The sequence below is a fragment of the Alligator mississippiensis genome, chromosome 12, assembly GCF_030867095.1.
Source record: "Alligator mississippiensis isolate rAllMis1 chromosome 12, rAllMis1, whole genome shotgun sequence".
NCBI lineage: Eukaryota > Metazoa > Chordata > Crocodylia > Alligatoridae > Alligator > Alligator mississippiensis.
Window position 1 is genome coordinate 16,486,991 of NC_081835.1, and position 26,575 is coordinate 16,513,565.

At 43.8% G+C, this 26,575-nt stretch overlaps 1 protein-coding gene across 5 annotated transcripts in view; it reads left to right on the plus strand.

Moving 5' to 3' along the window:
* The window catches only part of GRIP2 (glutamate receptor interacting protein 2), a 166,616-nt gene that overhangs the window by 113,919 nt on the left and 26,122 nt on the right, over positions 1–26,575 (plus strand). For all 5 annotated transcript variants that reach the window (XM_019499700.2, XM_019499694.2, XM_019499699.2 and 2 more), the window contains exons 11-18: positions 601–753; positions 1,227–1,413; positions 8,915–9,060; positions 9,756–9,836; positions 17,658–17,724; positions 19,017–19,162; positions 19,448–19,592; positions 23,986–24,125. In XM_019499700.2, coding sequence (XP_019355245.1) covers positions 601–753; positions 1,227–1,413; positions 8,915–9,060; positions 9,756–9,836; positions 17,658–17,724; positions 19,017–19,162; positions 19,448–19,592; positions 23,986–24,125 — 1,065 coding nt within the window. The remainder of the gene's footprint in view (positions 1–600; positions 754–1,226; positions 1,414–8,914; positions 9,061–9,755; positions 9,837–17,657; positions 17,725–19,016; positions 19,163–19,447; positions 19,593–23,985; positions 24,126–26,575) is intronic.

Here is a 26,575-nt window from a genome sequence, read left to right on the forward strand (position 1 = left end):
TATGCATGGGGAACATGAAGGAGGTAGCTCTATAAAGACTCTACACCATATAAGGCACCAGCATGCCCAGCTTGGTATGTCCACAATCCGGATTTTCATAGGAAAATAGGGCTGGAAGGGACCTCCTTTGGTCACCTACTCTAACCCCTTGCTCAAGGCAAGATCATCCCTGACAGCCATCCCAGTCTAGTGTTTGTCTAACCTGCTCTTGCAAATGTCTAGAGGTGAAGATCCCACAAACCTCTCTAGGTAGTGTTTTCCAGTGCTTTGCAAGCAGTAGTGCCTTAGAGTGTGAGGTGGCCCGCAACAAAGAAAGCAGAGCTGTAACAATAATGAGGGCAAGTTGGCTAAGGGGGAGACAGACGCAACAGTGTGTGTAAGCAGCGCTACAGACACCTACCAATACACATCCATACAGTTAGACAGTGGAAGTTTCCTTCAGGAAACACACTCCCATTTGAATCTTCTGAGTAATTGCTTTTATAGCTAGCAAGTCAAAGCGTTGGTTTAAATGCTCTGGAAGAATCAGTTTGTTTTCTTAGTGCTGAAATGGTTTTCCGTGTGTGGGTGTGTAACACATTGTATATTTACAATATATAGCTCTGGTGGCTGCCAACTTTTCATCCCCGACCATGAATGCACAAGGCTTCCCCTGCCAGAATTCGAATACTCTACCTCGGAGCTCCCACCCCATGAGCCCACGGGCCACCATGATGAGGAGGAGACAGAAGAAGAAGGAGCACAAGAGTTCACGTAAGGAGAACTGCCTGGTTGCAAGGCTGTGTTGCTTGGGTCTCTGGCTTTTCAGGCACGTATGCCTTTCTCATTTGCTCTGCAGAAAGCCTGTGTAGGCAGCCTGCTGATCCCCATGCCATCAGTTCCTTCCTCTTCTTTTTCAGCTGTGAACTAGGACCAACCTTGGTCCAAAGTAGTGGAAGGGTCTGTACACTACACTGACTAAGCCCCTTGGAAATTGGTGCAATCCCCTGTTCCCCTCCCCACTCTTTGTTGCTCCTGTAGAAGGCTGCATGTGTGTATTCCCTGCAGGCTGGCAGTCTTCCCCGGCAGTCTTCTTTCTCCATAGAGCTGGAGAGACTGGCAAGTGGCATTTGTGGGCACTTTGCATGTGCTTGCAACATGGAACATGACAGCCACGTTGCTGTAGACACTGCACAAAGTGCATCGCTAACCTGCGCCTCAGCCTCTTGTTTGCTCTCTCGTTACAGTGTCGCTGGCCTCCAGCACAGTGGGTCCCGGTGGGCAGATCGTTCATACAGAGACAACTGAAGTGGTCCTAAGGGGAGACCCATTGAATGGCTTTGGACTTCAGCTCCAGGGAGGGATCTTTGCTACGGAAACCCTGTCTTCCCCACCTCTTGTCCGCTTTATTGAGCCTGACAGCCCAGCAGAGAGGTTAGAGACCTTGTCCCTGGTTGTTAAATGACAATTTTGGCAGTTTCCTTAGGGGTTTTATTTCCCCATGGAGGATTATTTGTGTATTTATCGCTGTATTTTATTAACACAAGTTCCCACTGGGGCATTCCCTTTGGGGAAAACCAAGTGTGTACAGGAGCATATGATATAAATTGCAGGACCGACTTGCTGGCTGTGTCTCACATCAGTTCCTGTGTTTCTTCATACTACACAATTTTAATTTCTTTTCCCTCTAGGAGAACAGTAATATGTAGAGTTTTCACCACAGTGAAAGCCAGCATACTACAAACAAGCCCCAATCTATTTAAATCATGGGTATCAAACATGGCCCATGGGCCAGATCTGGCCTGTTGAGCTGTTCTATCAAGAAGCTGGGGGCATGGCCGGGGGTGGGAATTGGGTTGCCATAGAATATGGGGTGCTTAGCAGACATAAGGATTGGCGGCTGGAGGGTGAGCAGGAGTTGATACAGCCTTAGCCGTCCTTTGGCTGCTAGCCTCATCCACACTGTCACGGCCTTACCTCCTCCTACAATGGCCCCACAGTTGCCCCATGCTGGAGTAGTTACCACCACCACAAGCCTGGACCCTGTGCTGGAGCTGGAGGTCTAGATCTGGTTGGGGGCAAGAAATGAGTTTGACACCCCAATGTAAATTAACTACTGTGTCAAACCCATATTTTAACCAGCACACGGCCTCTTTAAAACATACCTGCTTTGCACTCTTCCCTAAATTTAACCACACAGGTGCATTGGCGTATGGCCAAGGGCATGGATTCCCCAGGGTCTTATTTCCTCTTCCACTTTTCATTGATGCTGTGAAGTCTTGCGGGGGAAGATGAGCTGCTGTCTGATTTTTTCCAATGGAAAACTGAATACTTGGTTTGCTGCATATAAGTGATTTAATGTATGTTTCACTGTGACATATGGGTGGCAGTAGTTGCTGTGATATCAGCTTGCTTATATGCTTCACGGCTACTTTTAAATGGTTGTTTTAGTGAGAAACGACCATAAAAAATAGCAGTGTCAGATTCCACATGCACATCGTTGAGAATCAGCACTGCGTTTATTTGTTCACAAGTGAAAAGAAAAATGTATTCACCCTTTCTATTTGTGGGTGCCCACGCTCCTGAAAAAGGTGGGTAAGCCTCATAATCACAATCTTAGATGGGAGAACCTGAGGTTTGCCCTAGAGCTGCAGTAATTTTCCAACTTACTGCTCTTCCTGATAGAAAATGGCAATTAAATGCAACTAAACTTTTTTGGGAAGATATTTTAACACGTTGAACAAGAATGGACAAGAATCAGCGTGAGACTTTCTCTCACTCATTCCATTGTAGTCAGTAGCTGGTGTGGTGAGAGCATGCTCCTGAGATAGAAGAAACCTAGATTACTTGGTAAAGCAGGGACCTGTACTTTAGTTTTGCATATCCCAGATAAAAAGTGTAACTAACAGACTTGGCTGTTTTGGAGCAAGGGGGTAGATATATTTGCTTGTCTTCTTTTTCACTGTTACAAGATCTTTGCTTCATCCTAATGCAGAATTGAAAAAATGTGGGTGTTTCAAATTTTCATGGGATAAGAGAATTTTTTTGCCCACAGCAGCAAGCCAGCGGCAGAGCTGGTGCTAGAACCCAGGTGTTCTGAACACAGCAGATGTGGTGGTCTAATCACTGGATCCCACAGATGGCTTTTTTCCCCTGACTCATGAGCTCAGAAAAATCACTCTCTGTTCTTCCTGCCTCTTGTCTTGTTACCAGTAGAAGACTCTTACCACTCAAACTTAGCTGCAGACTGCGGTATAGAGATATCCAACATAGCTCGGGTACTAGAAGTTGTCTAGCCGCAGCTGCACGGAGCTCTGGATGGGCTGGTGTCTATCGGGTCAATGAAGCAGGGTCAATCTATTTATTCAGAACTCTATGCTAAACTGTTTTTAGTATCCAAGCTAGCATGGATATCTCAGTATGATAATCTATAACACAGATGTACTCTTAATGTCAGCTAAGTTTGAACTATAAGTGTCTTTTAACTAGTAGTGATTCAGGAGGCAGAGAACACTGCAGCATAGGCAGATGTGAGGCAGAATAATTAACAGTGATTTCTCACAGAGCAGATTAGAATCCAAATCATATTTCTGGAGTTATTTTGGCTTTGCCGGATTAAGTAGAACGAATGCCTGCTTTAGAGGGGTGAAGTGACTGAGTGAAACCGAAGCATAAGAAGATGGCTGTTTTGACTAAGAGGCTTTTACATCACGTTTTCTGACTATATCTGCACTTTCAGTCCTCACTGGACAAAGTACGGCAGCTTCCAAACAGCCACACATGCCCACCCCTGTAGACACATTTTTCTTAGACTGCCTGTGATTTACACTGATGATCTGGCCTGTGTAATGCTATCTATGCTGGAAGTAACAAATAATTGTAGGTACCTACAGCAAGACCCTTCCTTGGTGAGATAAATCTCTGCAAGCCTTATCAGTGTTTTATTGGCATGGCAAGGTTTCAGCTTCTGCAGACTGAGCCATGCAAATAAAACATTGATCAGACCCGCAGAGAAGGCTGAGTGGCATTTTATGTTGCTGGGGAAAAGGTCTGTAGCAGAATTGGATATCACTTATTGAATTGTTGCCTTGTGATAACGATGCTATGGGACTGCTTGTGTGGCACCTCTTCCCAGAAGATATTTTTGTACATCCTGAAGACCACACACGGTAAGACAAGGGGTGGAGAGCTGCCCAGAAAGGATGTTCCATGAGGTCCTCAGAAAACATTGTCCCATGCAGCGTCAATGGGGATGGAAACGAATGCCTTCCATGTCTCGTTTGTTTAATTTTAAATCCAATTTGTATAAGCAGTGGTGCTTTTTTTTCATTTCCTATTAACACAGCAGACTTGGAGCACACTGTGAAGTTCCAAACTCCCTTTATAAATCAGGCATTAACAAAGCCTGCCCTCCCAGGGGGCCTTGAGATCAGCCTGGCTTCTCTTATTCTCTTGCCAAGCCTGAGAGCAGAGCCCTGCTGCACAGTCTTGCCTGGATCCAAGCATCACGCATGCTCCTTTTCCTCTCAGCCGGAGTCGTACTCCCCCAGCTGCCTCCTTCCTCCATTCCCATCACAGGGAACGGGCTCCCTTGCTTTGCAGCGTGAAGTATGTTGGGTTTTTTTGCAATCACTTTCTGAAGCATCTTTCTAACTTCAATGGAGCAGGTTCTCCTTAGCCTCTTAGCTACAGTAAAGCACCTTAATCCCACTGGAATTGCTCCTCACACTGGATTGGAGTGCTGGGGGCTGGCAGGGTGAAGGGCCTTTTGTGGTGAGATGAAGCGAAAAGCCAGTATTATGTAGGCACAGCACAAGATGCTCCTTGTTCCCACCACTTGAGCTAAGAACTTTATTGTCCCCTCCTAGGCAAGGGGGAGGTGGGGGGGGAGCAGTATTCTGCCTGCTAACTCCAAGATAGCAGAGCCATGTGCTTCCACCCTCGGGGACAGTTTCTCAGCTATGGCCAGCCTCCAGTTTCATTCTCATGCTGTCACTGCCCCTTGCAGAGTGGGTGGGCATCTGTGCCGGCACTGCGCTGTGTGAGGATTGTGTCGGTAAGGTGGTGTTCTTGCATACTTGGTCGGTGCTCTTGCACACCACTCAGCTGTTAAACCTTTCCAGTATGTGACACTGCTTTGGTTTTTCCCTCCTTTACCCTCTGGGGAGACCTCTTCCTACTGTGGTCCTAGCATTGTTGTCCCCAGATGGTCTCACTTAACCCTCTCCTGTTGGTCTTTCTCCCTGTAATGAGATGGGGCTCAGTACAGCTCAGGTGAGCAGAGTCGGATGGCTGCTATTCTCTGGAAAGCAGTTGTCTTGCTGTGAATAGCTGCTGAGTGAGGCTCACAACAGCTGGCTCTGGAAAGCTGCTCACTGGAGCTGGCTGCTGTGGATTGATGAGTGAGAATCCAAGCGAAGGGGAGAGGGTTTGATTCCTAGCCCTGCCAGAGCACTTTGTCTCAGGTCAGTGCTTCATACCAGGTAGCAGCACAGGGCTGTGTTTAGAGAGCATCTTTCAGTTAGTGCAGGGAAGAAAGTAGCTTCTCCTTTGTTCAGGGAGTTCAGCTCAACTCTCCTCTATTGTCTGCTTTAGGTTACTAGGTGGCAAATGTTTTCAAGGAAAAGGCACCCCTACCATTGGTTTTACAGCTGATGGCTTCTAATGGTTCACCTTCTCCATCAGTCACTTTGTTTATTAGGGGCTATTTGAAGCCTTTGGACTCAAAATTGGACAGTGATTCATACCCCTGCATCAGCAGCTGGAGTGATATAAGTCTGTTTTCCTCTTGGCTGGCTCCCTGCACAGCTTCCATGTTGCCTTTGCTTTATGCCTCTTCTCCTCTGCCTTGGGAAAGTCTGTGTTGCTGAAGCAAACAAGGTACCCACCCCTCGATCCAGGGGTACTGTGTGCATAAACGATGGTTGGCAGGATCAGCCCCATGGAGACTGCATTTCCTAAGAAATGAAGCGTGTCAGTGCTACAACCAGGAGAATACAAGGCTGTTGACTGAGTATCCTGCTCCCACCATGAAGCCAAAATGCAGTAAGAAGCCAAAGTCCATGAAAGTGTTTATAAGAGCGTTAACAAGGCACATCTCATTTCAGCTCCTTCACTGAGGGGGGCAGAAGGTTGTGGCTTCACCTCACAAAGTTTCATAAATCTGTGAAACAAGAGCGTAAAATACCATGATCAGCTCAGTCTAGTATTAAAAGAAATAAAATGCTTCTGCAATGACACAGCTATTTTAGAGCCACACTGGGGAAAAAATATCTAAAGTTGAGCAAGCAAACCTGAAAAATTGCACTTCCTGTGAGTGATGAAGATGGAAGCTACTTTCTCCATTTGGAGCTGCCCCTCAATGAGAAGAACTGCAGCTTCACAATTGCTCGTCACTGGGTAATAATAAGGCAGTACCTTTCGATCGTAACGTTATTTGATTGTTTCTTTCTAAGACTGGCATATTGCAATAAGAGCAGAGCCCACAATGGGGAAAATAGTATCTCTGCCACCTCTACTGTAAGTCTTAGAGGATTTGTACACACCACGTTTTTTGCCCTTTCTTGCACTGCAGTGGCATAACTGTTTGCACAGGTGGGTTTTCTGGACACTTAAAAAGTCTTTCTGGTGCATTCAACTAAAACTCCTCAGACTTAGTTTAGTTTGGCTCGGCGCAAATGTAAGTGTCGCATCCATGAATTCATTGTGTGCAAACACAAAGGCACTCAAAGACGTGTAATGAGCCTCTTTGTCCACCAAATGATTCTGCAACTTTTTTGTAGTTCACCCCTTGGAATTGCTGCTGCTTTCAAATTGCTTCTGCTTTTCTTTCTTTTGTGCCACATGCCAGCTCCCTGCTCCCACAGCTGTGTGGCAGGGCACAGGCTGGGGGACCCTGACCTGGGGGCATAGCATGGGACCATCCCACTCTCCTGCGGTGTCAGCCAACGACCGAGCTTAATTCGTTCAAAAACCTACTGCGTGCAAACACTGATGCAACGTTCCAAAATAAACAAATTTAAATTTTATAAACCTATTTAATTTAATGAGGATTAAACCCCGTGATGTATACAGAAGCCCTTACCCCCTGTGGAGCCCTCTTCAGTCCTAAAGGCTGAAGTTTTCAAGTGTATGGACATGCATGAGACCACTTAAGCATCTAGTTTATTGCACAGCTAATTGATACAGTATTTATTCATAATCATAAGACACAGGTATGTTCATCCCAATCAGATAAACTCTTTAAATGTACATTTTATAACAAGAAGAGACTTCAGTAATTCCCCATGGATGATGCAAAGTCAGACAGCAAGGAGCATACAACACCAGCCTAATGCACTTCACCCACAAAATCACTTCTGGATTCCCTCTCCCAACTCGTCCATATCCCAACTTGCAGGGGCCAGAGCAAAAAGAGGGCCATTTTTCCACACCCAGCTGCCAAGTGCATTCTCTTGCCAGTGTGGCCTTCTACTGTATATGTATGGCTTGTTTAAAGTAGTAGTCATTTCCTCATCTCCCTTGACTATGGCACTAGTCTTAAACCATGGTGCTATGGGTAACATGTTTTCTTACAATTAAATATTACTTTAAGTGGTATGGAGTGAGCTTTGTGGTAGATGAGATACGATCCGTCTTTTGTGATGCATCGGTAGAAGCTCAGGCAGATGAAGGGGTTGATTGGACGTCATTCAATAGCAGGTAAAGATTTTAGAGTCAGATTTACAATAAGGAGCTTCGAGGGGCTCAAAATGTGCAAGTGCAGCAGTAAATTTCTCCCAGTGCTTCCTACTGAGACAAATTTGGAGTCCTCTTACCTGAATGAGGCAACTGTAAATTATGAAGTTCTACTTCAGGGCAAGCACAAAAACTGAACAGGAAGGTGAGAAAAGAACAATTGTAAAATACTGCTTGTGCTGAGTCCTCTCTAATCATTGAGTAATAGGTAGGTGTGGCTATGAGAAGGGTTTAGGCTTTCCATCACCCACCAAAAAATCATAAAGAGTACTGCATTCATGGCCATGTGGAGTCATATGCTGGGATAGATGACCTCTGTCACGTGGCTCAGGGCCTTTCTGTCGTTATGGCCGTGGGGCTTGTTTGGGAATGCATTGCTTCCTTTTTGAAAAAAATCTGCTCTGCTCATATGCACAGATGAAACCCACAGCACAGAGCCTCTCTGCTACAGCTGTACAACTGCAGCCTAACTTTGCAATTCATAGGGTGCTTCCAAATGTAAAGCTTTTTTCTTTACAAAAAATAAAATAAAAAGCGACATCACAGTTTTATAATGGAGAGATATCATACCATAATAATATTGGCCTTTTCAAGGCAGTTAAACAGTATCAATGTACATTTGGCTTCCAGAAATGCAATTACAAGGGATAAATGATTATCCAATTTGCTGAGACATTTCGGTGAGTTCATTGGATTGTAGCTTCAATATTAGCCACGTATTAATCAGAGGACTTTGTAATTCTCAATGCCATTAGTTTGGTCTCGAATGGACTCAGGCATATGCATAGAGAGCAGCGTACTATTAGATATGGATAGAGAACAAGGGTAACTAGTTTACCCTCACTTTTATCTCTCATTTCACAGCTGGGATGATGATTTCTAGAGGTGGCAGGGAACAGTTTTGTGTTAATTGCAGCAAACTGAAAAGAATTGCTTACTTGAGAGTAGAACATGGCTGAGCTTAGAGTAGGCAAACCATTAAAAGATGCATCTGAATTTCTGTGTTTTTTCCCGGTGTTACTAGATTCCCTGCACCATCTTGTGCATTTTAGAACTCTCTATATATATATTTATTGTCCCATTCCTATAAGCTGTCATCAGCTTTAGTGACTTGAGATGCGACTGGTAGAGGTAGTTTATCGTTGTCTATTGTTTTGTTTTGTTCCTCCCTCCCTCTCCATTCCAATCTGGACGGCAGATGTGGGCTGTTACAAGTAGGAGATAGAGTACTTTCCATCAATGGCATCGCAACTGAAGATGGGACTATGGAGGAAGCCAATCAGCTCTTGCGTGATGCAGCTCTTACTAATAAAGTTGTGCTGGAAATAGAATTCGATGTGGCAGGTATGTCACCAATGAATCTGTCACTCTCTTGTTGCCTACAAAAAATGTTCCGCTACTTTATCATTAGCCCCACTGCAGGGAAAGCCTGTTCTAAAAATGCACCCTGCCCTTGGTAAGAGGAACGGGTAGATCAACGTGAGCTAGGAACAGAGATATGTACTGACAGGTTAGATCCATGCATCTATTTAACAAACTCCTCTGCATGGACATGCATGCTCTGTAAGTGAATAATAGTTTTTTTTCAGATAGTTATGCATTTAATTGTAGAGAGAGGTAGTCTATAAAGTGCCGCTGTGCCCTGCCTTCTGCCTATGCATTTAATTCATTGGTTCACAATACTGAGTCACCAATCCTATTAGCTGCTACTAGGGTCTGGATTTGACATGTAAAGATTTCGTGTCTGCTTTGGCACAGCTGCCTTTGACCCTTTGAACCTAGCCATACTGTGGCCCTGAATTGTATTTATGTCTCTACAATATCTGCATATTTCAATAAGTCAACTTTTTGCTAAAATCCCTGAAGCTGTTGGTGACAAGAGTACACTGAATAGATAATATACTATGCTGCATTACAGTTTTTAAGACTGGTAAAACACATTCAAGCTAATTTCTCTTAGGTTCAAAGTAGTCCATCATCATAAATGAAAACTCTGTCCTTCCCTACGCTTACTCTCATCTGTGGTTTGTTTTTTATAGAGTCCGTCATACCTAGCAGTGGTACCTTCCATGTTAAACTGCCCAAGAAAAGAGGTGTGGAGCTTGGAATTACGATCAGCTGTAAGTATTGCTTAGACAGTCGGTACAGCAGCTGGCAGTAGCAAGAACCACTGGCTTCCAATCTAGCTTTTCAGAAGGACACAGTAAAGTGCAAGGAAATTATTTAGTTTTTAGTGGCATCTACAGGGCTTTAGGCTTACATCAAACTGAATGGTCCTTGCTTCAAGGAGCATGGAGTTGAAAAGAAGAAAAAAGGTATGTGACAGATAAAGGAAAGGTAGACAACACGCAAGTAAAGTGGTCAAGGCAGGATATGACTCTATCAGAGATGGTGTATTTTGATAATACAACATTCCCTTATGTATCGACCGCTCAAAATTGGTTTGCTATGTGTCTTTTCAGGTAGATACGATGCTGTGGTACAGGTAGCACCTGATTCCAGTTCTTGTTCCTCATTCGCTGGATTTGCATTAAAAGTCTTGGATGAAATCCTCACACGTTGTAGATGGCAATGACCAAAATGCCCCTTGAATTCACTTTTTACTACTTCATACTTTTTAGATATTGCATGTTAAGGCAGATTACAAAGTGAAACTAAAGTGAACATTACTAGAGAGAAAGGTAAAACCTGAAGTGTTATATGGAGGGCGGAGAGGGGAGCTTATTTGGCATTGGATACGTCTGGGGGCAGAAATACCATTAATTTTTAAACAAAAGATTTCAGTGGAATATTTTAAATGGCATACAATGCTTCTGTTGGTGGGTTTTCTACAACCTCTATTAGGCATATAGGGCTGGAAGGAGACCTGTACACCATTATTCTAGCCCCCCCTGTGTTTTCGGGCAGTTGTTAACTAAAGAAATCCCCCAAATCGCCAGCACTTCCCCTACAATGGAATGTAAATATTTGCCTAAAGTACTTAAGTGCCCCTCAAAACTGTTTGGCTCTGTTGACGCATTTCGACGTTTCGCCCATAGGCTATAATGGGGAATCATGAAAATGCCTTTGTCATTTCTTGCCGGATTCAGATAAACATTGCAGGGACGGTAGCTCCATCTGAGGGCATGAAGCCTGCAAGGTTCAAGGAGATAGGTGAAAAGGTTTCTGAGAAACTGCACTTCAAACTGTTCAAAGCAAAACTCCTGGCACTTGCCAGCATCGGCAGTCTCTGGTCATCCGGTGCGCAGATGCAGGGGCTTGCACCCCCGGGAGGGCTGTGGGGCCGTGCCTGACTCCTCCCAGGGGTGCAAACCCCCAGATCTGCACGTCGGAAAAGAGGAGGCTGCTGCTGCTGCCTGGAACTGGCACTGGGTGCAGACCTCTCCCAGCGCAGGGGAAGATTGATGCTGCTGCCAGTCCCGGGCGGCAGAGGCAGCTTCCTCTCATCCAGCACACAGACGTGGGAGCCTGCATCCCCATGGAGTTCAGCCTGGCAGCGGGAAGAGCCAGGGCTGTGCTCTACCTCCCGCCGCTGGGCTGAGCTCCACGGGGCTGCGGAGCCGCTCGGAGCACAGCCCTGGCTTTTCCTTGCCCCAGGCCGTTGGACTGCTTCAAAACTTGAAATCTTTCAAAATGTTTCGAGTGTCCGTATTTCGTTTCGAAGTTATTTCAAAGCTTTTTGTTTCTCTTTGATTTCACTGTTTCAAGCTCAAAATACATTGAAACAGCTTTGAAACGAAACACTTGGAGAAATTTTGCACTGCCCTACTGAGTTGTAGCTTGGTCACTGAATGGGTGCAAATAAGCGAGGCTTATTGCATTGGTGGCAGTGCCAGACTGGGTAGGGGGACAAACGTGGCGTAATCGTATGAGGTTTGTTGCATACCGAGCAGGAGTGAGAGGCTGGCACTTGTTCCCTCAGTGGTGGTCCTGGGCTTGGGAGCAAGTCAGTACTGATATACCCATTGTCTATTGTTCGGATTTCCTTTGTGGAGACATGAAAGTCACATAAGTCAGCTTCACTCTTCCGCTCATGAGTGCTGCGGTAGAAGGGTTCGTATTAGTTCTGTGACCGCTGTTACTGTGGAAAAGTACCACAGGGAGTCTCTTCTATTTCTCCCTGGTTCGGGGGGATGTGTCGATTGTGAAGCTTAATTGTTTGCAAAAGCCTCTGCGGTATTCAAAGAGGTGTCGATGAATGTAACTTCAGAAAGAGGTTTTAGACACCCTAATTCAGAGAACAGGCTCGTAATGACTTGTCTCCGCATTTTGATTGCCAGAACATGTGCCATGAAGCACCCTCATCCATTTCAGGCTACTTTCAGTTCTAATGACATACTTAGGCTGCTGTAGACTTTGTTTAAATCTCCTCCAGATTAAAATCTATGGCAGTAAAAAAGCTAACGGTCGTGTTTTATGTGTATTCAATATCTTGACCTCTTAAAAGAAGTTAAACATTTGTTTTTAGCCTCGGGAAAATTCTGGTTGATTAGACGAAGGAATTTTTTTTAGCCTATGAAAAATGTTTTCCCCAGGGAAAACAGTGTATGATTCACTGTAGGGTGCAATTTTGTTCTTGTTGCTGTTAAATGGGTATTCAATCTGTCATTCATTTTAACAGTACATTAACACTTTATATAGCATATAATTTTCAAACTACTTTATAAACTTTAACCAATCCATCACAATGGCCCTCCTGGAGCACCAGAGATGAGTCTATGTTGTGTTCCACTTGAAGCTGACAGAAGCAGAGCCGTAGGTTGTGCCTTGGCCAAGGTTGCTAATGGCACCGTTCTCAAGGCCAGGGTTAGAACTTGTGCCCAGACAATATCTTTCATGCTAATAATGGGTCCATCAGGGACATATCACTGACCAATCAGAACTGGCCAAATCATATTTTCTCTCTGGTCTGCCTTCCCTGTTAAAGTTGCAGCTTTAATTATGAATTGGGAACTGTTCCACTTTGGCGCTTTTCTGGAAGCAAAATATTCTGTCATGGTCCAGCGTCTAAAGATTTTGAAAATAAATAGATATGCGGTGGCATAAATATCCTGCTAGAAGCATTTATAATTTATGAACCTGCCATTAAAGTTAATGAATGATAGAGGAAGAAGCCAGTGTTGTGTATTTTATTTTGAATGCTACTTCCTTGTCATTGATTCAGGTTTACTTTTTTTTTCTCTCTCCTCCTTTCACATATAGGTATCCCTAGATTATTGGGCTTTTTTGTTTCATTTTTGGTTTTCCCCCTCTTTATGAATGTTTGCTTTCATAAGTGCACTCTGATGGCATTATTACAATTTGTTTAATTACACATTGGCAAAACATTGCTTTGTCTCAATCAATAATGAAAGGCATTTATAACCGGAGGAAGCACTGATGCGTGCACTGTGTGCTCACGCTCCTAGGAGGGGAATAATTTACCAATACGAGTCATTATGCATCCTATTAAAAACACAAAACGGACATGTGTTTTGAGCCTCTTCATCCATCATATTGTAAACAGTGAGATAACCAGAATCCTGGCAGAGGTGGCAAGAGACTGAAAGCAATTTATAAAAAGTAAATAACAATATCGATCATCTCGCCTTTTTATCAGTGCCCAGTCACCACAGCCAAACGCTGGTTTTATTTTGAGTTCTTTTCCCCACAACGTCCTCCTCCTCACTTCACCAACTGTTGATTTATGGAGCCTGCTCTTGGCCCCTGGAGTAGCCCTTAAAATGTCTTCTGTGCTGCTAAACGCACTGAAAAGTATAGTTTAAAGTTGAAAATATATGGGCCTTGTCTACCTGAGAAAATAGTGCAGTTTGAACTAAATTAGTTTGCCTCGGCATTCATAAACCAAGATAAGAGTGTCCACAGCAGACCAGTGTGCCTCTTTCAGTAAATCAGTTTACATCTCTCTGTGTAGATCTATCTGTGTTAGTTGCTTTCCATGACCCTCATTTCTGTAGCAGCTGAACTGTTTCTCCCATTTTTGCAGTGGGAAACTGAGGCACAGAAAGGTTTTATCTACAATACAAAGCTGCAATGCTTTATCTAAGCTGGCAGAATATAGCTAAAGCCCATGAAAGCCAGCTGTCTAGCTGGAATAGATTTACAACAATATAAAGGTGCTCTGTTACTAGTACAGGTATTCTCATACACAAAGAGATTGCAAAGGAGCCTTATATTTGTCCATAGTAGCTTTTATTTAAAAAAACAAAACAAACCAAAAAGGATTCCTTGGTTATTCGAGGCTCAGGTTTTAGACCAGTCTTTCAGCTGATCCAGTGAAATCAGGACAGCTTTCTTACACAGGCAAAATAATGCTTGTTCAGCAAAGGATCCTGGCCACCACTTTACCAGTTGATAGGTGCTAACAAAGCAAATGGAGCAACCAGAGCAGCAGAAAGGGGATCAGTGCAATTGGTGATCATGACAAATCTGTATTCAGGATTGGGAAATGACAAAGTGCTTCCTTTTTTGACCTGATAGTTTCCTTCTGCTGCCTGTGCACAGGCCTGGCTCCTGCTTAAGCCCCTCTGGGATCCAGAAAGCAAGGGAGAGCCCTTAGGATCCTGATCAGGCAGGCAGGCTCAAAGCATGCCTAAAATAATTCTTGCCTCTGAGCGCTTTCTAAATATGAGACCAAAGGTGAGAACAGACTGATAGGGAAGTGTGAGGAAGCAGTGAGATATATTGGTTAGCTTTGCTTGCCAGCCACCCAGCCATTGGCAGGGGAGACTTCCAAGTGGGGCAATGATGTGGCTTGGTGGATGTGCACAGGAGGCTTCTCTTACAGTTTGTGAACAGCCTCTCCAAAGACACAGATCACCTAAGATGCATCTTTGGGTGTCTGGCCATGCAATATTACCTTCTGTCCCTCTCCCCCCCACACGCACACCCCACCTCATCTTTCAGGTTGCCATCAAAAACAGGATGGCAGGTCTGGTTATATGAAAACACGATGTGGTTGAGAACCTTCCTGGAATAGGCTCCTCTCTCTCTTTTCTCTCTTAAAACACTGTGAAGTTAGGCCTGCATTGAAAAAGGGGCCAAATTTAACAGTAGTGAGATATAACAGTGTTATAATAGAGGTCACCTGTTATGGTTGGTTTCGTGGTGGAGAGAGGTCACTACTCGAGTCAAGAAATGAACTGTTTTTCCTCTTCACTTTTTCTATCATTCAGTGAATTAGAACAACCAAACAGCCTCTCGGTTTGTTTGACTTCAGCTGTACATTGAATTAGAGAGCACTCGATCTTCAGATAAAAGATGCATGAAATGAAAAACGTGCATCAATGGGTTGTCAAAGAGATGCTGTGAGGACAGCTCCCTTAGGTTCTCCTGCGCTCAGCAGAAACACTGCTACCGCACTGTCGGATCAATCAGGTTTGGTTCTTTCCTGTCTGCCCTGAATATTATGCTCAACCCAGTGAAGCTTGAGCACAGCTTGGCCACCTTTTATACGGTGAAATATGGAGGGGTTTGATCAGGCAGGGAAAGTACCTCCTTAAAGATGACAAGCAGTTTTTTGGTTTTTTTTCCTCCTAGCAGCCCACATAATAGTACATCTGTTTTGAAACTCATAAAATACACTTATTATAATGTTGGGGGGTTTTTTGGTCTTATTCCTTTGGATTTTGCTTTTTGGGGCATTCTTTAATCTCAGAAGTTCATGCAAATTCAGTTGCTGAGAAATGGTGACATCACAAATCTTATGGGCATGTTAATCATTGACTGTAATCTGAGATGCTCGTAGACTGTACAACTTTTGCCCTCCCATGCACACTCTTTGCTGCAAGGCACTAGTCATGTCAGCTGAGGCCATACAGCAGCTGTAACCAAGGCGGGATAGCAGGGTATAAGTATAGAGTGTGACCAAGTGACAGAAGAATGCTTGTGGCAAAAGGCTGCTACATGAATAGCAATGAGGTTACAAAGGGTCGATTCATCAGCCCTTTCTGGGATTTTCTAAATAGGGACTACAGCCTATTTTTGAAAATATAACTGACCATAAAAATTCAGGCTTTTCTAAAAATGAGGGAGATATTGGGTCTCCCTTAACTCCAAGTCTCAGATATGCAAAAGGTGTTCAGGTTACCTTTTACTGAAGCACCTGTCTGACTTGTCAGAAAACAGAAGTTCAAGTCATAGTATTGAATGGGTTCCTACCTTGTCTAAATTAAATGTTGTCTTTTCTCTGGGTTTAGCTACTCAGGTGGATTTTTACCTATCCATTCCTGTGCTGTCAGTGGCTGTTTCCATTCTACCAAATACCTGAAGCTTGGAGGAAATGGCTTAAATGCCACCAGGGTCTAATAGATAACTACAGCACTATGAGTGAAATCATAGCCCCATTGAAATCAGAAGCCTTTAACTTGAATGGAGGATGGATCTCACTGCAGCTGAATTTTACTATATGCTGTAAAATTCAAAATGTACAGGTCCACATTAGGCAAGTGCATCTAACGTACCATATTTTCTTGCATGCAACATGCGCCTTTCACCCCCTGCAAAAAAACTGCTCCTGGAAATTGGACTGTCTGTTATATGTGAGAAATATGGTAAAAGCAGGTTCTGCCACTTACCTGCTAAAATCCAAAGTAAAATCTGCAGCCACCCACAGAGAGGAGAACAATGCACAGGCTCTGCTCTCTGGTTGCTGCTGCTCAGTTACTACAAGGAAAGATTTTTTTTTTCCATTCTGCCTTTCAAAAACGAGATGCACGTTATATTCTGGGGCACGGATGTGAGAAAAATGGCATTTAATTAAGCTGAACCAAAGGAAAGGGTGGTTTCCATAGTCACACTTCCATTTGCCTGAACATGACAGAAACTTTACCGTGGTGTAACCCCATTAACCAACGCTCGATTACAGGCGCTAAACAAAGAGACAAGGCTCAATTAAGTCCTGAGCAACATATGCTTGAGACAGGTTTTGCAGGTTGGGAATTAAGACAAACTGAATATTTGGTTTTGTAAATTTATGGTGCAGAGAAAATGGTGATCTTTTAATGACCCAAATAGTGCCAGGCTGGCCCACAGCCTTAAAAGGTTGCTGACCGTTGTTTTAATGCATTACATTAGATCTGTGCACTTTTCTTTCCTATTGCTATCTTATGAACTAAGTGAGAACATAGAGATGCAGATCTTGACAGAGGAAGAAATTCCTGGTTGCCACCATATACAAATTGAGGGCCAAAACTTCCAATTTGTTGTGAGCGTGGGGTTACATGAAAGTCAATCTAGTGTTATGCCGTGGAGAATTAGACCTGGACTTAAGCTCGTGAAAGCAATCCTGCACTGCAGCTACACAAGACTGTCTAACATTTGCTGCTGAGGTTAGGTTAGGGCCACAGTTAAGAGTGGCCACAGTTTTGAGATGTAGAGTTCAGAGAAGCACATCAAACCCAGTGTTTAAGTGCAAAGGTAGGAGTCATATGTGACCACAAGCTACTAGTAGACCAAGCAGATTTCCAGGTTGACTGGTCATTTATACAGAGTTCCCAAGTCATCCTGTGCTATGAGATACCCAGGAAACAAGCCCCACATCTTTTCCAGCTGCCACAGTCAGGTCACCCCTCGTGTTGCTCACTTGGAATAACCATCATGCTTTCTGGAGGGTGCATTCATATTGGTTAGACCATTGCAGGTAGAGCTATGCAGAGATCAGAAGCTGTTGCCCTTTTACACTTGGTTCCACCCCTTGCTCCAAAGGAGACTGAAAGAAACTAGCTGGGTAGTGTAGGCAGGAGGTAATGTCTAGTGGGTTTAGGCCCTTTTATTCCAGATCTATCCAAGAAATTCTGCGTGAAACTGTACTGTTGCCAAACTAGGGCAAATTCCCTCTCCTTATAACTTCCTTTTCTTCCTGTTCACTGCTACAGGGTGATAGAGCCTATGCCAAATGTTATACACATGCAGAGTTTCATTGACTTAAATCTCTTTTGCAGCTGCAAGTAGAAAGCCTGGTGAACCTTTAATTATCTCTGATATCAAGAAGGGGAGTGTAGCACACAGGTGGGTACAGTCTTTTGCTGTCTGACAAACCCATCAGAAAATATCCTATTGCTTCATGAAAGGGAGGGGAGAGGTCCACAGAGTTGAGGTCTGAACTTTGACGTGGCTTTGAACTCTGCCAGATCCAGAGGTTTGTCAGTTCATGATAAAGTCTAGGTTTACAGATTGTTTCCTGACCCAACTCTGATGATGGCTGTGGCGCTCAGCTAGCAGATAAGCTGGTCCCAGCTCCAGACCCAAAGCTTTTGGAAGATCCCAAAGTACAGAGATGTTTACCTCACTTCTCTCTATTTAAAGGCAAAATATGTAGCCAAGGAGAATTTCTCACACCCAATCCATGAGTGCTGGTTCCTGTGAACTGCTCAGTTCTGAGTGAGGAAGTGCATAGGTGAACACAGCACAGTTCCCTGAAGAAATAGGAATAATTTAATAGGATCGCAACAAAGAATGTGTGTGTGTGTGTGTGTGTGTGTGTGTGTGTGTGTGTGTATATATATATATGATCTAGGAATGGCTCTTCTCAAAATGCCCACCTGGTTTCAAACCCTTGTAGGGGAGGTTTTCAGTGTGGGTGACTAGAGCCATCCAGACCACACAGGGTTCAGTTTTTGAAAGGGGGTTGTTGGCTGAGCCCTGCTGAATCAACTTCCTGCAGCTTCAAAAAGGCTTAAGTGCTCACCTCCTCAAACTCCAGCTTCTGCCCTGCATCAAACCCTGTGGCCCTACTCCTTACTTGGGATGTCTTCTGGAGAAGGGAGAAATGAAAGAAGCCACTGATGCAAAGAGTTGTGAGGAGGAAGGAGCCCAAAACTCAAAAATGACTTATGCCCTTTGTTGCCCACCTTCTGAGAGACCTTTTAAAGATCCCCAGTGCTCTTTGCTGCCCAGGGCAGGGGGTCAGACTCGATGATCTAATAGGCCCCTTCTGACCCTGAAATCTATGAAATCTGATTTCCAGGAGGGAGGGAGCATGAGGTTCTCTTCTGGTGCTTTAGGTAGGGTACAAGTTACCTGTTTGAGTTTGGGGTGTGATATGAATATACTTGCACAACTCTAGATGCATACAGGCACCACGCAAACATTTTTTCTAATCTTCAGCTGCCCAACCTCTATTGCCTCTGGTGGGGGGTGGGTTTCTAGAAGATCCAGAGTGGTAAAAGGCAATATTATTGCCTCTGTTACTGAAATGAATGAATGGCAAGATCTGAAAGGCTACTATAAATGTTCTCTTTCCTTCCCCCTCTTCTGTCCCCTTCCCCCTCTTCCCCCCACTTCCTTTCCTTGCTGTGCAGAACTGGAACCTTGGAGCCAGGGGATAAGCTGTTAGCCATCGATAACATCCGACTTGACAACTGCTCAATGGAGGATGCCGTGCAGATCTTGAAGCAGTGTGAAGACCTGGTCAAATTGAAGATTAGGAAAGATGAAGATAACTCTGGTATAGTCACCCTGATGCAAATTGCTGTCTGACCACGTTAATGGCATTTCCCTATAGCTAGCGCAAACAAGTAAAGATAAGCCACACAGCTCGTCTGTTGACTGGCTTCCAGTTGATTATGGGCTGTTTCTGTTCTTCTCTTTAAAGTGGCCTGGACATTAGAAATCCCATTCTGTCCAAGCACAGCACGTGACCTCAGGATTTTGCCTCTAAAAGGCATCTTTCCCTACTGCCTGTCTATTTAAAAGAAAAAAAATCATTCAGCATCCCTGTTTCCTCTTCCAGATGAACAGGAGACAACAGGTGCTATTATCTACACAGTAGAACTGAAGAGGTACGGTGGCCCCTTGGGAATCACTATCTCTGGAACGGAGGAACCTTTTGATCCAATCGTTATTTCAGGCCTGACCAAACGAGGGCTGGCTGAAAGGTGAGGTACATGGGAACCCCGGCAGGGCAGAGGTTTATAGTGAAACTGGGAGGGGATTGTCATCTTTTGCCAGACTTAAAGAAGCATTGACGGGAGGTTTTTCTTTGGTCTTAATGTATCCTTAACATTTGCTGGATCTATACAGTCCAAGTACTATCATACCCCTACACCAGCTAGTGCTCTGTCAGTGCAGTGGCTTCAGTGAAGACCTTAGGCCTATGTACAGGATCACTGTACAATAAGCACCTGACCTATTAGCCTGAATATCATCCCTGAAATCTCATTTAGATCCAGTAGTCAGTGACAGGGAATTATTTTGTGTGCTTGGGGGCAAAGAATCTCACCCAAAGTTGCTGGGCAGGAGATGAGGTGTGTCGTTTTACTTGCTTGAGACATTGCATTTTGGCTGTTGTGCTGGGGTTGAGTTGGGGTTTCAACATCCAGTCAATTGGGATTCAGCCACCGTTAGATGAGGTAGAGTCTCTCACCAAACATTGCTGATTTTTAGCTTGTAAGATGAGATAGGGAGTGTGGGTCTGAGTGTCTGATTTAAATAACTAGGATGTTTCTAGATTACTCAGCGTATGCAGTGGGGTTGACTCATACCTTGTATCTTAATTAATCTCTTCTAATTACGGATGAGCAGGAAAGTCCCTTTTCAGTATGCACTGCTCGGCAGCCTTCACTGCTCGGTGGGACACAGCACCCTCTACCGCCTGAATAGCAGAGCTGCCACAAAAGCAAGCACAGATCCCTAAAGCTCCTGAGCAAGGAAAGTAGACAGGTGCTAGGGATCAGGGGATACACATCCATGCATCTATTCAGTGCTTCTTCCTTCTGCAGTTAGGCGTTCAAAGGAAGTCTGTGTATTATTTTTTGCTTATCTCCAACTTCCATTTTCCACTTTGCAGGCCTCCATTAAATGTTTCCAGCAAATGCTTTTCTTTTTATAGTAAGAAATCACTTGTGAGAAAGGAGAAAAGAGACACAGCAGGATAAAGTAACTGCCTTCCAATGGTTATTTCTAGCTACATATTTTAAGCTTTTTTTATTGCTGCCCATCAGTTAAGCATCTTCCCTGAAAAATAATAGGAAGTCCCTAGTGGACTGCTCTGGTATTTCTCCCATTGTCAGAGTAAGCCTTTCTTTGCTCACACTCTGCTTCCTTCTTGTCCTCTGTACAGCATTTCTGGCTGTTCATATTTTACCCAGAAAGGTTCACTGATGGTTGGTTGTTAGAGGACCGTAGCACAGGGCAGGCCAGGGCTGCTGCAATGGTGAATTTTGATCAGTAGTAAAGTGACATGTCTTAAGATATAAAAGCCTTTGAGAGGAGAAATGGAATCGTGTAGTACCTTCACTGTAGCAGTCTAGCAAATGAATCATAGGGTCATAAAGAAGTAGGGCTGAAAGAGACCTCAAGAGGTCACCTAATCTAACACACCCTCCCCCCCTCCCCCTGCCAACCACCACCGCTGCCTGAGGCAGGATCATCCCTATGCAAATCATCCCCTACAAACCATCATATAAACTCTACAAATGGTGCCCATGCAAAGCAGCAGCATCGGTGTGGAATAAGAGACACCACGTAGAGTTGTCAAGGTAATGTTGGATCCTTATAGGAAAGGATTAGGATGAAATTTTCCAGGAGGTCAAGTGTACATTTTTGTTCTGAGATGCCCTGCCCTGTGTTCCCCCTTCTGGTCCTGACCTGATAAGAAGGGCTGGGAAGTCATGAGCAAGGAGAGGCATTGCTGCATCATTTCGGGGAGAGGAGTCGGGACAGGAGTGCTGGATTCCAAGTATTCGGACCTCTTGACCTAGCCAGCAATCCATCTAATCTTCCCCTTCAGCACACTGCCATTGGAAAGCTTCCAGGCTCTGGGAAATATAATTTAGATTTATAGAGAACTCAAAATTAGACCCAAACCTGCTTTGGCAGGAGCACAGCACGTAGCTCAGCAGAAATAATAATGTTCGGTGGATGCTTCCCCGTGTGCATGTAACAATAGAGATGTTGTGACCACTTTGTGAAGCAGTTGGGAGGCAGTCAGACTGCAACTGCAGCTGATTTCTTGGTAACCGGGAATGCAGTGTCCTCCAAGCTCTGCCATGTGTGTCAGGCTGGGTAACAAGCTGTCTGGGTTTAAACAGCCCCAGATTCTAGTGAATAGTTTTATCTCAACCTTGAGCATTTTTTTGTTGCTGCAGATATCTGATCTGATAGAAAACTACAGAGGATTCAGGATAATGGGGTCACTGTCAAGCAGCAGCTCTCTCCCATTATTAATCCTTATGCATGTTATCAGGCCTGTCCAAGGGCGGCCACTTTCTCTTGGTAACATGATGCTTGCCTGCTGTCTAAATACACAGACACACATGGTGAGATCTTCTGTTACGGCAGCACCGTTTCCATGAGCTTCTCAGTGGCCAACTTCAGGTCAGGCCAGAAGTTGCACATCTGCTGGCAAACTTTTAGGCAGGCGCTCCAGGTAGTCTCCGTTCAAATGAACAGGCATCTTGCCTCAAGCCCACTTCAGAGCACTGCTAGATCCATGACCCCTGCCTACACAAATGCACCCACCAGGCCTGTGCTCTGGCAATAATTGCATCCATTTAGGCAGAGACGAGGCCCAAAAGCTCTTTGGGCTGCTTTGTACATCTGCAACATTAGGTTTGATAATGTTGAAAGGGAAATGATAGTTGTGGGTTACCTCCTGCTTGATATCCCCCTCCTTTGCACAAATGCTCAAGAGAAAGTCTGCTTCAGAAGCCTCTTGGGAGGCAGGAGTGGGGAAGCCTTTGGACAGGCCCAGCCCCACACATAGGGAAACTTTTCTTGACTACTTTGAATAACTCCTCCTAGGTCTCAAGGAGAAAAACTTTGCTCTGCGTGACTGTTTTCCTCTGCTGAGTCATAGCTTTGTGATTATTGTACTGTAGTTATGTTGCTCCCAGTTGGACTTGCTCCTGTTGTGGGGGAAGAAGGAGGGGGAAATTTGTCCTCATTTGCAAATCAGCAGTAGATATACTTGTTAGAAGTGCTCTGTAAACATTGCAACCACTGTCAAAAAGGAAGCATTGGCTATAATGTGCCACCATTAATATAAAATAAAAATGAACCATATAAATTAAACTTTTAGGCAATTTATCTCCAGATCCAGTTTCATCCATAATTTATTTGAATGACAGAAATGTCCCCTAGGGCTTTCCAATATGATTTTCATGGAGTTCAAGTGACATCTAGTGGCCAGTTGTGGAAGCTTGCCTGCATTGTGAACGGGACCTTTTAGAGAAGGGGGGCCATTAGCTGCTCTTTTCTGCAGGAAAGCGAAAATATTTGTTTCTACGGTAACTGTGATCAAGTATAATTTACTCAATGAATGGAAGTGACCTAGCTGAGAGGTACTGCAGCTCAGACAGGGCAATGTGATGACCCAGACTTGCAGCTTTTTCAGATTCAATTATGTGAAAATTCCTGCTAAGTGAAATTGTAAAGCTACTGGAAGAAGAACCTCCACTTTCTTCTTTACCATTAGGAAGCCTTAATGCTATTACGTGAAGCAAGAACCAGCAAGCAGCTACAGCTAAACTGCCTTGCCAGTTATCAGGTCTTGTGACAAGTCTGTTCTGAATTACCCGCAATTACCAGAGTTTCCAGCCAATGCAAGTTGTTGGCAGACGTGAACCAAATGTGCATCACTGGTGTAAATGAGTAATGGAATAACTGAGGCAAGAAGTGTGAGAATTGGTATGATTCTTTATCATGTCTGCAGCATGTAGTCAACAAGCTTAAATTAACAGGAGCTATTGCTTTCTGGATCTCAGAATTTAATAATGGCAAACATCACTTTGATAAGGAGTACAATTAAATTTCCTCTGGTATAAGCTTAGGAACATGGTCTGGATTCAGCAAAGTACTTGCCCTTTGTCGCTAAGTCCATGCTTAAAGTTGAATCAACTTTCTTTGCTAATTCTGAGTTCTTTTTGTGAATCTGGCACAAACACTACTGTGAACTAGTGTCAAAATTGTATGCACGGATACCTGCTTAAATCATGCACACCAGGAATCCTTGTGTGTTTGTCATACAAATTTGATTTGGTTATTTGGAGCTATCAGTTCAGAAAGCTGAAGGACAGGCATCGCAATATATTTGCTTGGTGACTGGGATATACATGCATGTAATGTCTGAAAGAGGACATTCAGTTCCATGTAATGTTAGATGTTCAACTACAATGTGCTGAGCACACTCTGTGCACAAAGGAATCAGTGGTCCATGCTCTGTTAAAGTCTGATGGCCATTTCTCCATTACTTCTAGTGAGCTCTCAATGGTCCTTATCTTGAAGGAAGACTGCTGTTTTTAAGTTTCTGACCATGTCTTTTCTCTTTAGGACTGGAGCCATCCATGTAGGTGACCGGATATTAGCTATTAATAATGTTAGCCTCAAGGGCAAGCCATTGAGTGAAGCCATCCATCTACTCCAAATGGCTGGAGAAACTGTAACACTGAAGATCAAGAAACAAACTGAAAGTAAGTGCAAGAGACTTTGCAACCCCTGTTGAAAGGACACACTGGAACCAGAATAGAAAGCAAGTAATGGTATCTGCTGCTATGTTAGTATGTAGGTTTAATTTGCACAGTAGTGCTCTGTTATCTAAGATCAAAATGTACTGTAGAGACTATATCCGGCCTCCTAAGGAAAGGTTGGGAGGAAATCTTAGTTTTGTTGGAAAAAAAAATACTAATAGCAAAATATATATTTAAAATAAAACAATACAAGGAAACAGTCAGTCTAAGAATCACCTCTCTTTCTCAAAATACCAACCTATGGGCATTTAAAGGAGTGTGTACCTGTGTATAACAGGAAGAAATAGAATTCCTACTTATTTATAATGTGTTTTTCGTAACAGCACTATAGAGCAACGGCTTCACAGTTTTCCCTGTAGGTGTTTCACACAGCAAAAAGGGAGAATGAAGCACTTTAAAAATAGAAATATGTGGGTTTTCTTTTTGAATAAAACTATACAAATTAGCAAGAAATGCCAGGCAGTCCCTGGAAAAAAAGCCTGCTTCTTAATTCAGCTTTTGGAAAAGGGCTAGGTTTCATGCTGGCTGTTGTCCCGTTAAAAGGTCCTAAGATCCTCTTCAAAGCCACCTGCTTTTGTTTTAGAATCCCTTCCCCGGGCTGTCTTTCCTAACTGCCCCCTCCCTGCAGCTTGGCAGTCTTGCACTCTGATGCAGCACTGAAGGGAAAGGAGGCCCATCCAGGGTAGGTGGTTCACTTGTAAAAATAACTTAAGGTTTATCTTTCCTAGGTGTGGGGTAATCAATCAGGGTAGGATTAAATTTTATATATATTCATATAAAACTTCTTCCCAGATGCCCCTGCCAATTTTCAATCAAACTCAACCCTTTTCTTCCACTTCACAACGTCTCATGACCTGTCTCCAATCCTTCTCCTCCTCCCTCTGTTAATCTTCATTTTTGTACTAAACCTTGGCACCTCCTAGACCTTCTACTTCTTCCTTCTTTCTAGTTCTTTGTGAAGTAGGAAGTGCCCAAATCTCCAAGGAAGTCTACACACATGGGAAGTCATGTCTGGATTTGTAGGTTCAAGTCGTCTGGAGAAATAATTACGATACCCCTATCTTGCATGGCACTTGTTATGCATAAATCTCAGTGTTATACGAAAGAATTTGGTATTGTTGCCCCCAATTTGCAGATGAATCTGAGGCTTGAAGAGGGAGGTGCCTGTCTGAAAGGCAAAGCAGTGGCCAAGCTGAAAACTGGTCTTTAGGTCTGTGTATTGTCCACTACGCTCAATTTTGTAGCCCGTCTCCAAAATAAGCATTGCTTCCTGTTGCCACTTTGTGGAAGCTCTCTGTGAACCACTAACATGACTGAAGAGATGCAAGCGTCAGAGAAGGTCTCATTAGCCAGTCTAAGAATGGATCATGTGTAATTGGAATTTCAAAGTAATCTTAGGTTAAGCATGGTGAGCAATCCTATTAAGGCTTGGGAAGTGGGGACTTTTTAAGGGTGCTTAACTTTGTTTGGCAAAAGAATTTGTCCTCATTTGTTGAGCACTGCAGACTTGTAGAGGGGCCTCCATTCCTGCTAGTGCTCTGACAGTAGAAACCTGAAGCTGGGAGGTGGGAATGGTGAAGCCCAACGGGCTGCCTAATTAATGAGGCCTTAAAATGTTCGCTACAGATAAATGGCTGTGCTAAGAAACTGATCCCATCAGTAGAGTATGCTTAATAAAAAGGCCTGTTATTTCTAAAATGAAATACAGAGGCCCCTGAGCTGGGGCATTCAGATCATAATCCAGGTTTCCATGTCCCCAAGCCCTGGTCTGGGGAAATAGTTGGATTAATTTTGTATTTTCAGAAAGTAACCAAGTGTCAGCAGGGGATTGTGAAATTATACATGGGGTTTAAGGCCTTGTCTGCACCATGCTGTGCAGATTTGGCTAAAAGGTTTTAAGGGAAACTTTCTAAAATAACATAAAAAATCACTGTCTGTCTCAGCAAACTTTGTTAGACACTTGCTGCTGGAAATAGTTTTAATCCGAGTAATAAGAAAATAGATTTCCTAAGAAGTGGAAAAAGTTAGCTGTCCCTTCAAGCTCTGGAATAATGTCATTGGAGATGGTTTCAATCAGTGGTGGTCTATAGAAAACCTCCAAATGAATGAAGCCTCAGGACTTTACTCTGGCTTTTGGGTTTGCCCTAAAACTCCTGCTGATACTAAAAACCCAGAGGTTCGTAGCTACAGAGTCTTGCTCTTCTGCTTAACATTATACTGAAGCACATGCATATATAGAAGGGCATGTGTATATATACTCCTTTCTCAGGAAGCCTTGATGTTCTAAACAGTCTCTTAAGAAGATCTGCGAGACCCATAGTAAAAGGTGACTAGCTGGTGCTAAGTTTAGTATGCCTTGGGGGATAGGAAGTTTGAAGTTCAGTGAAAATTTC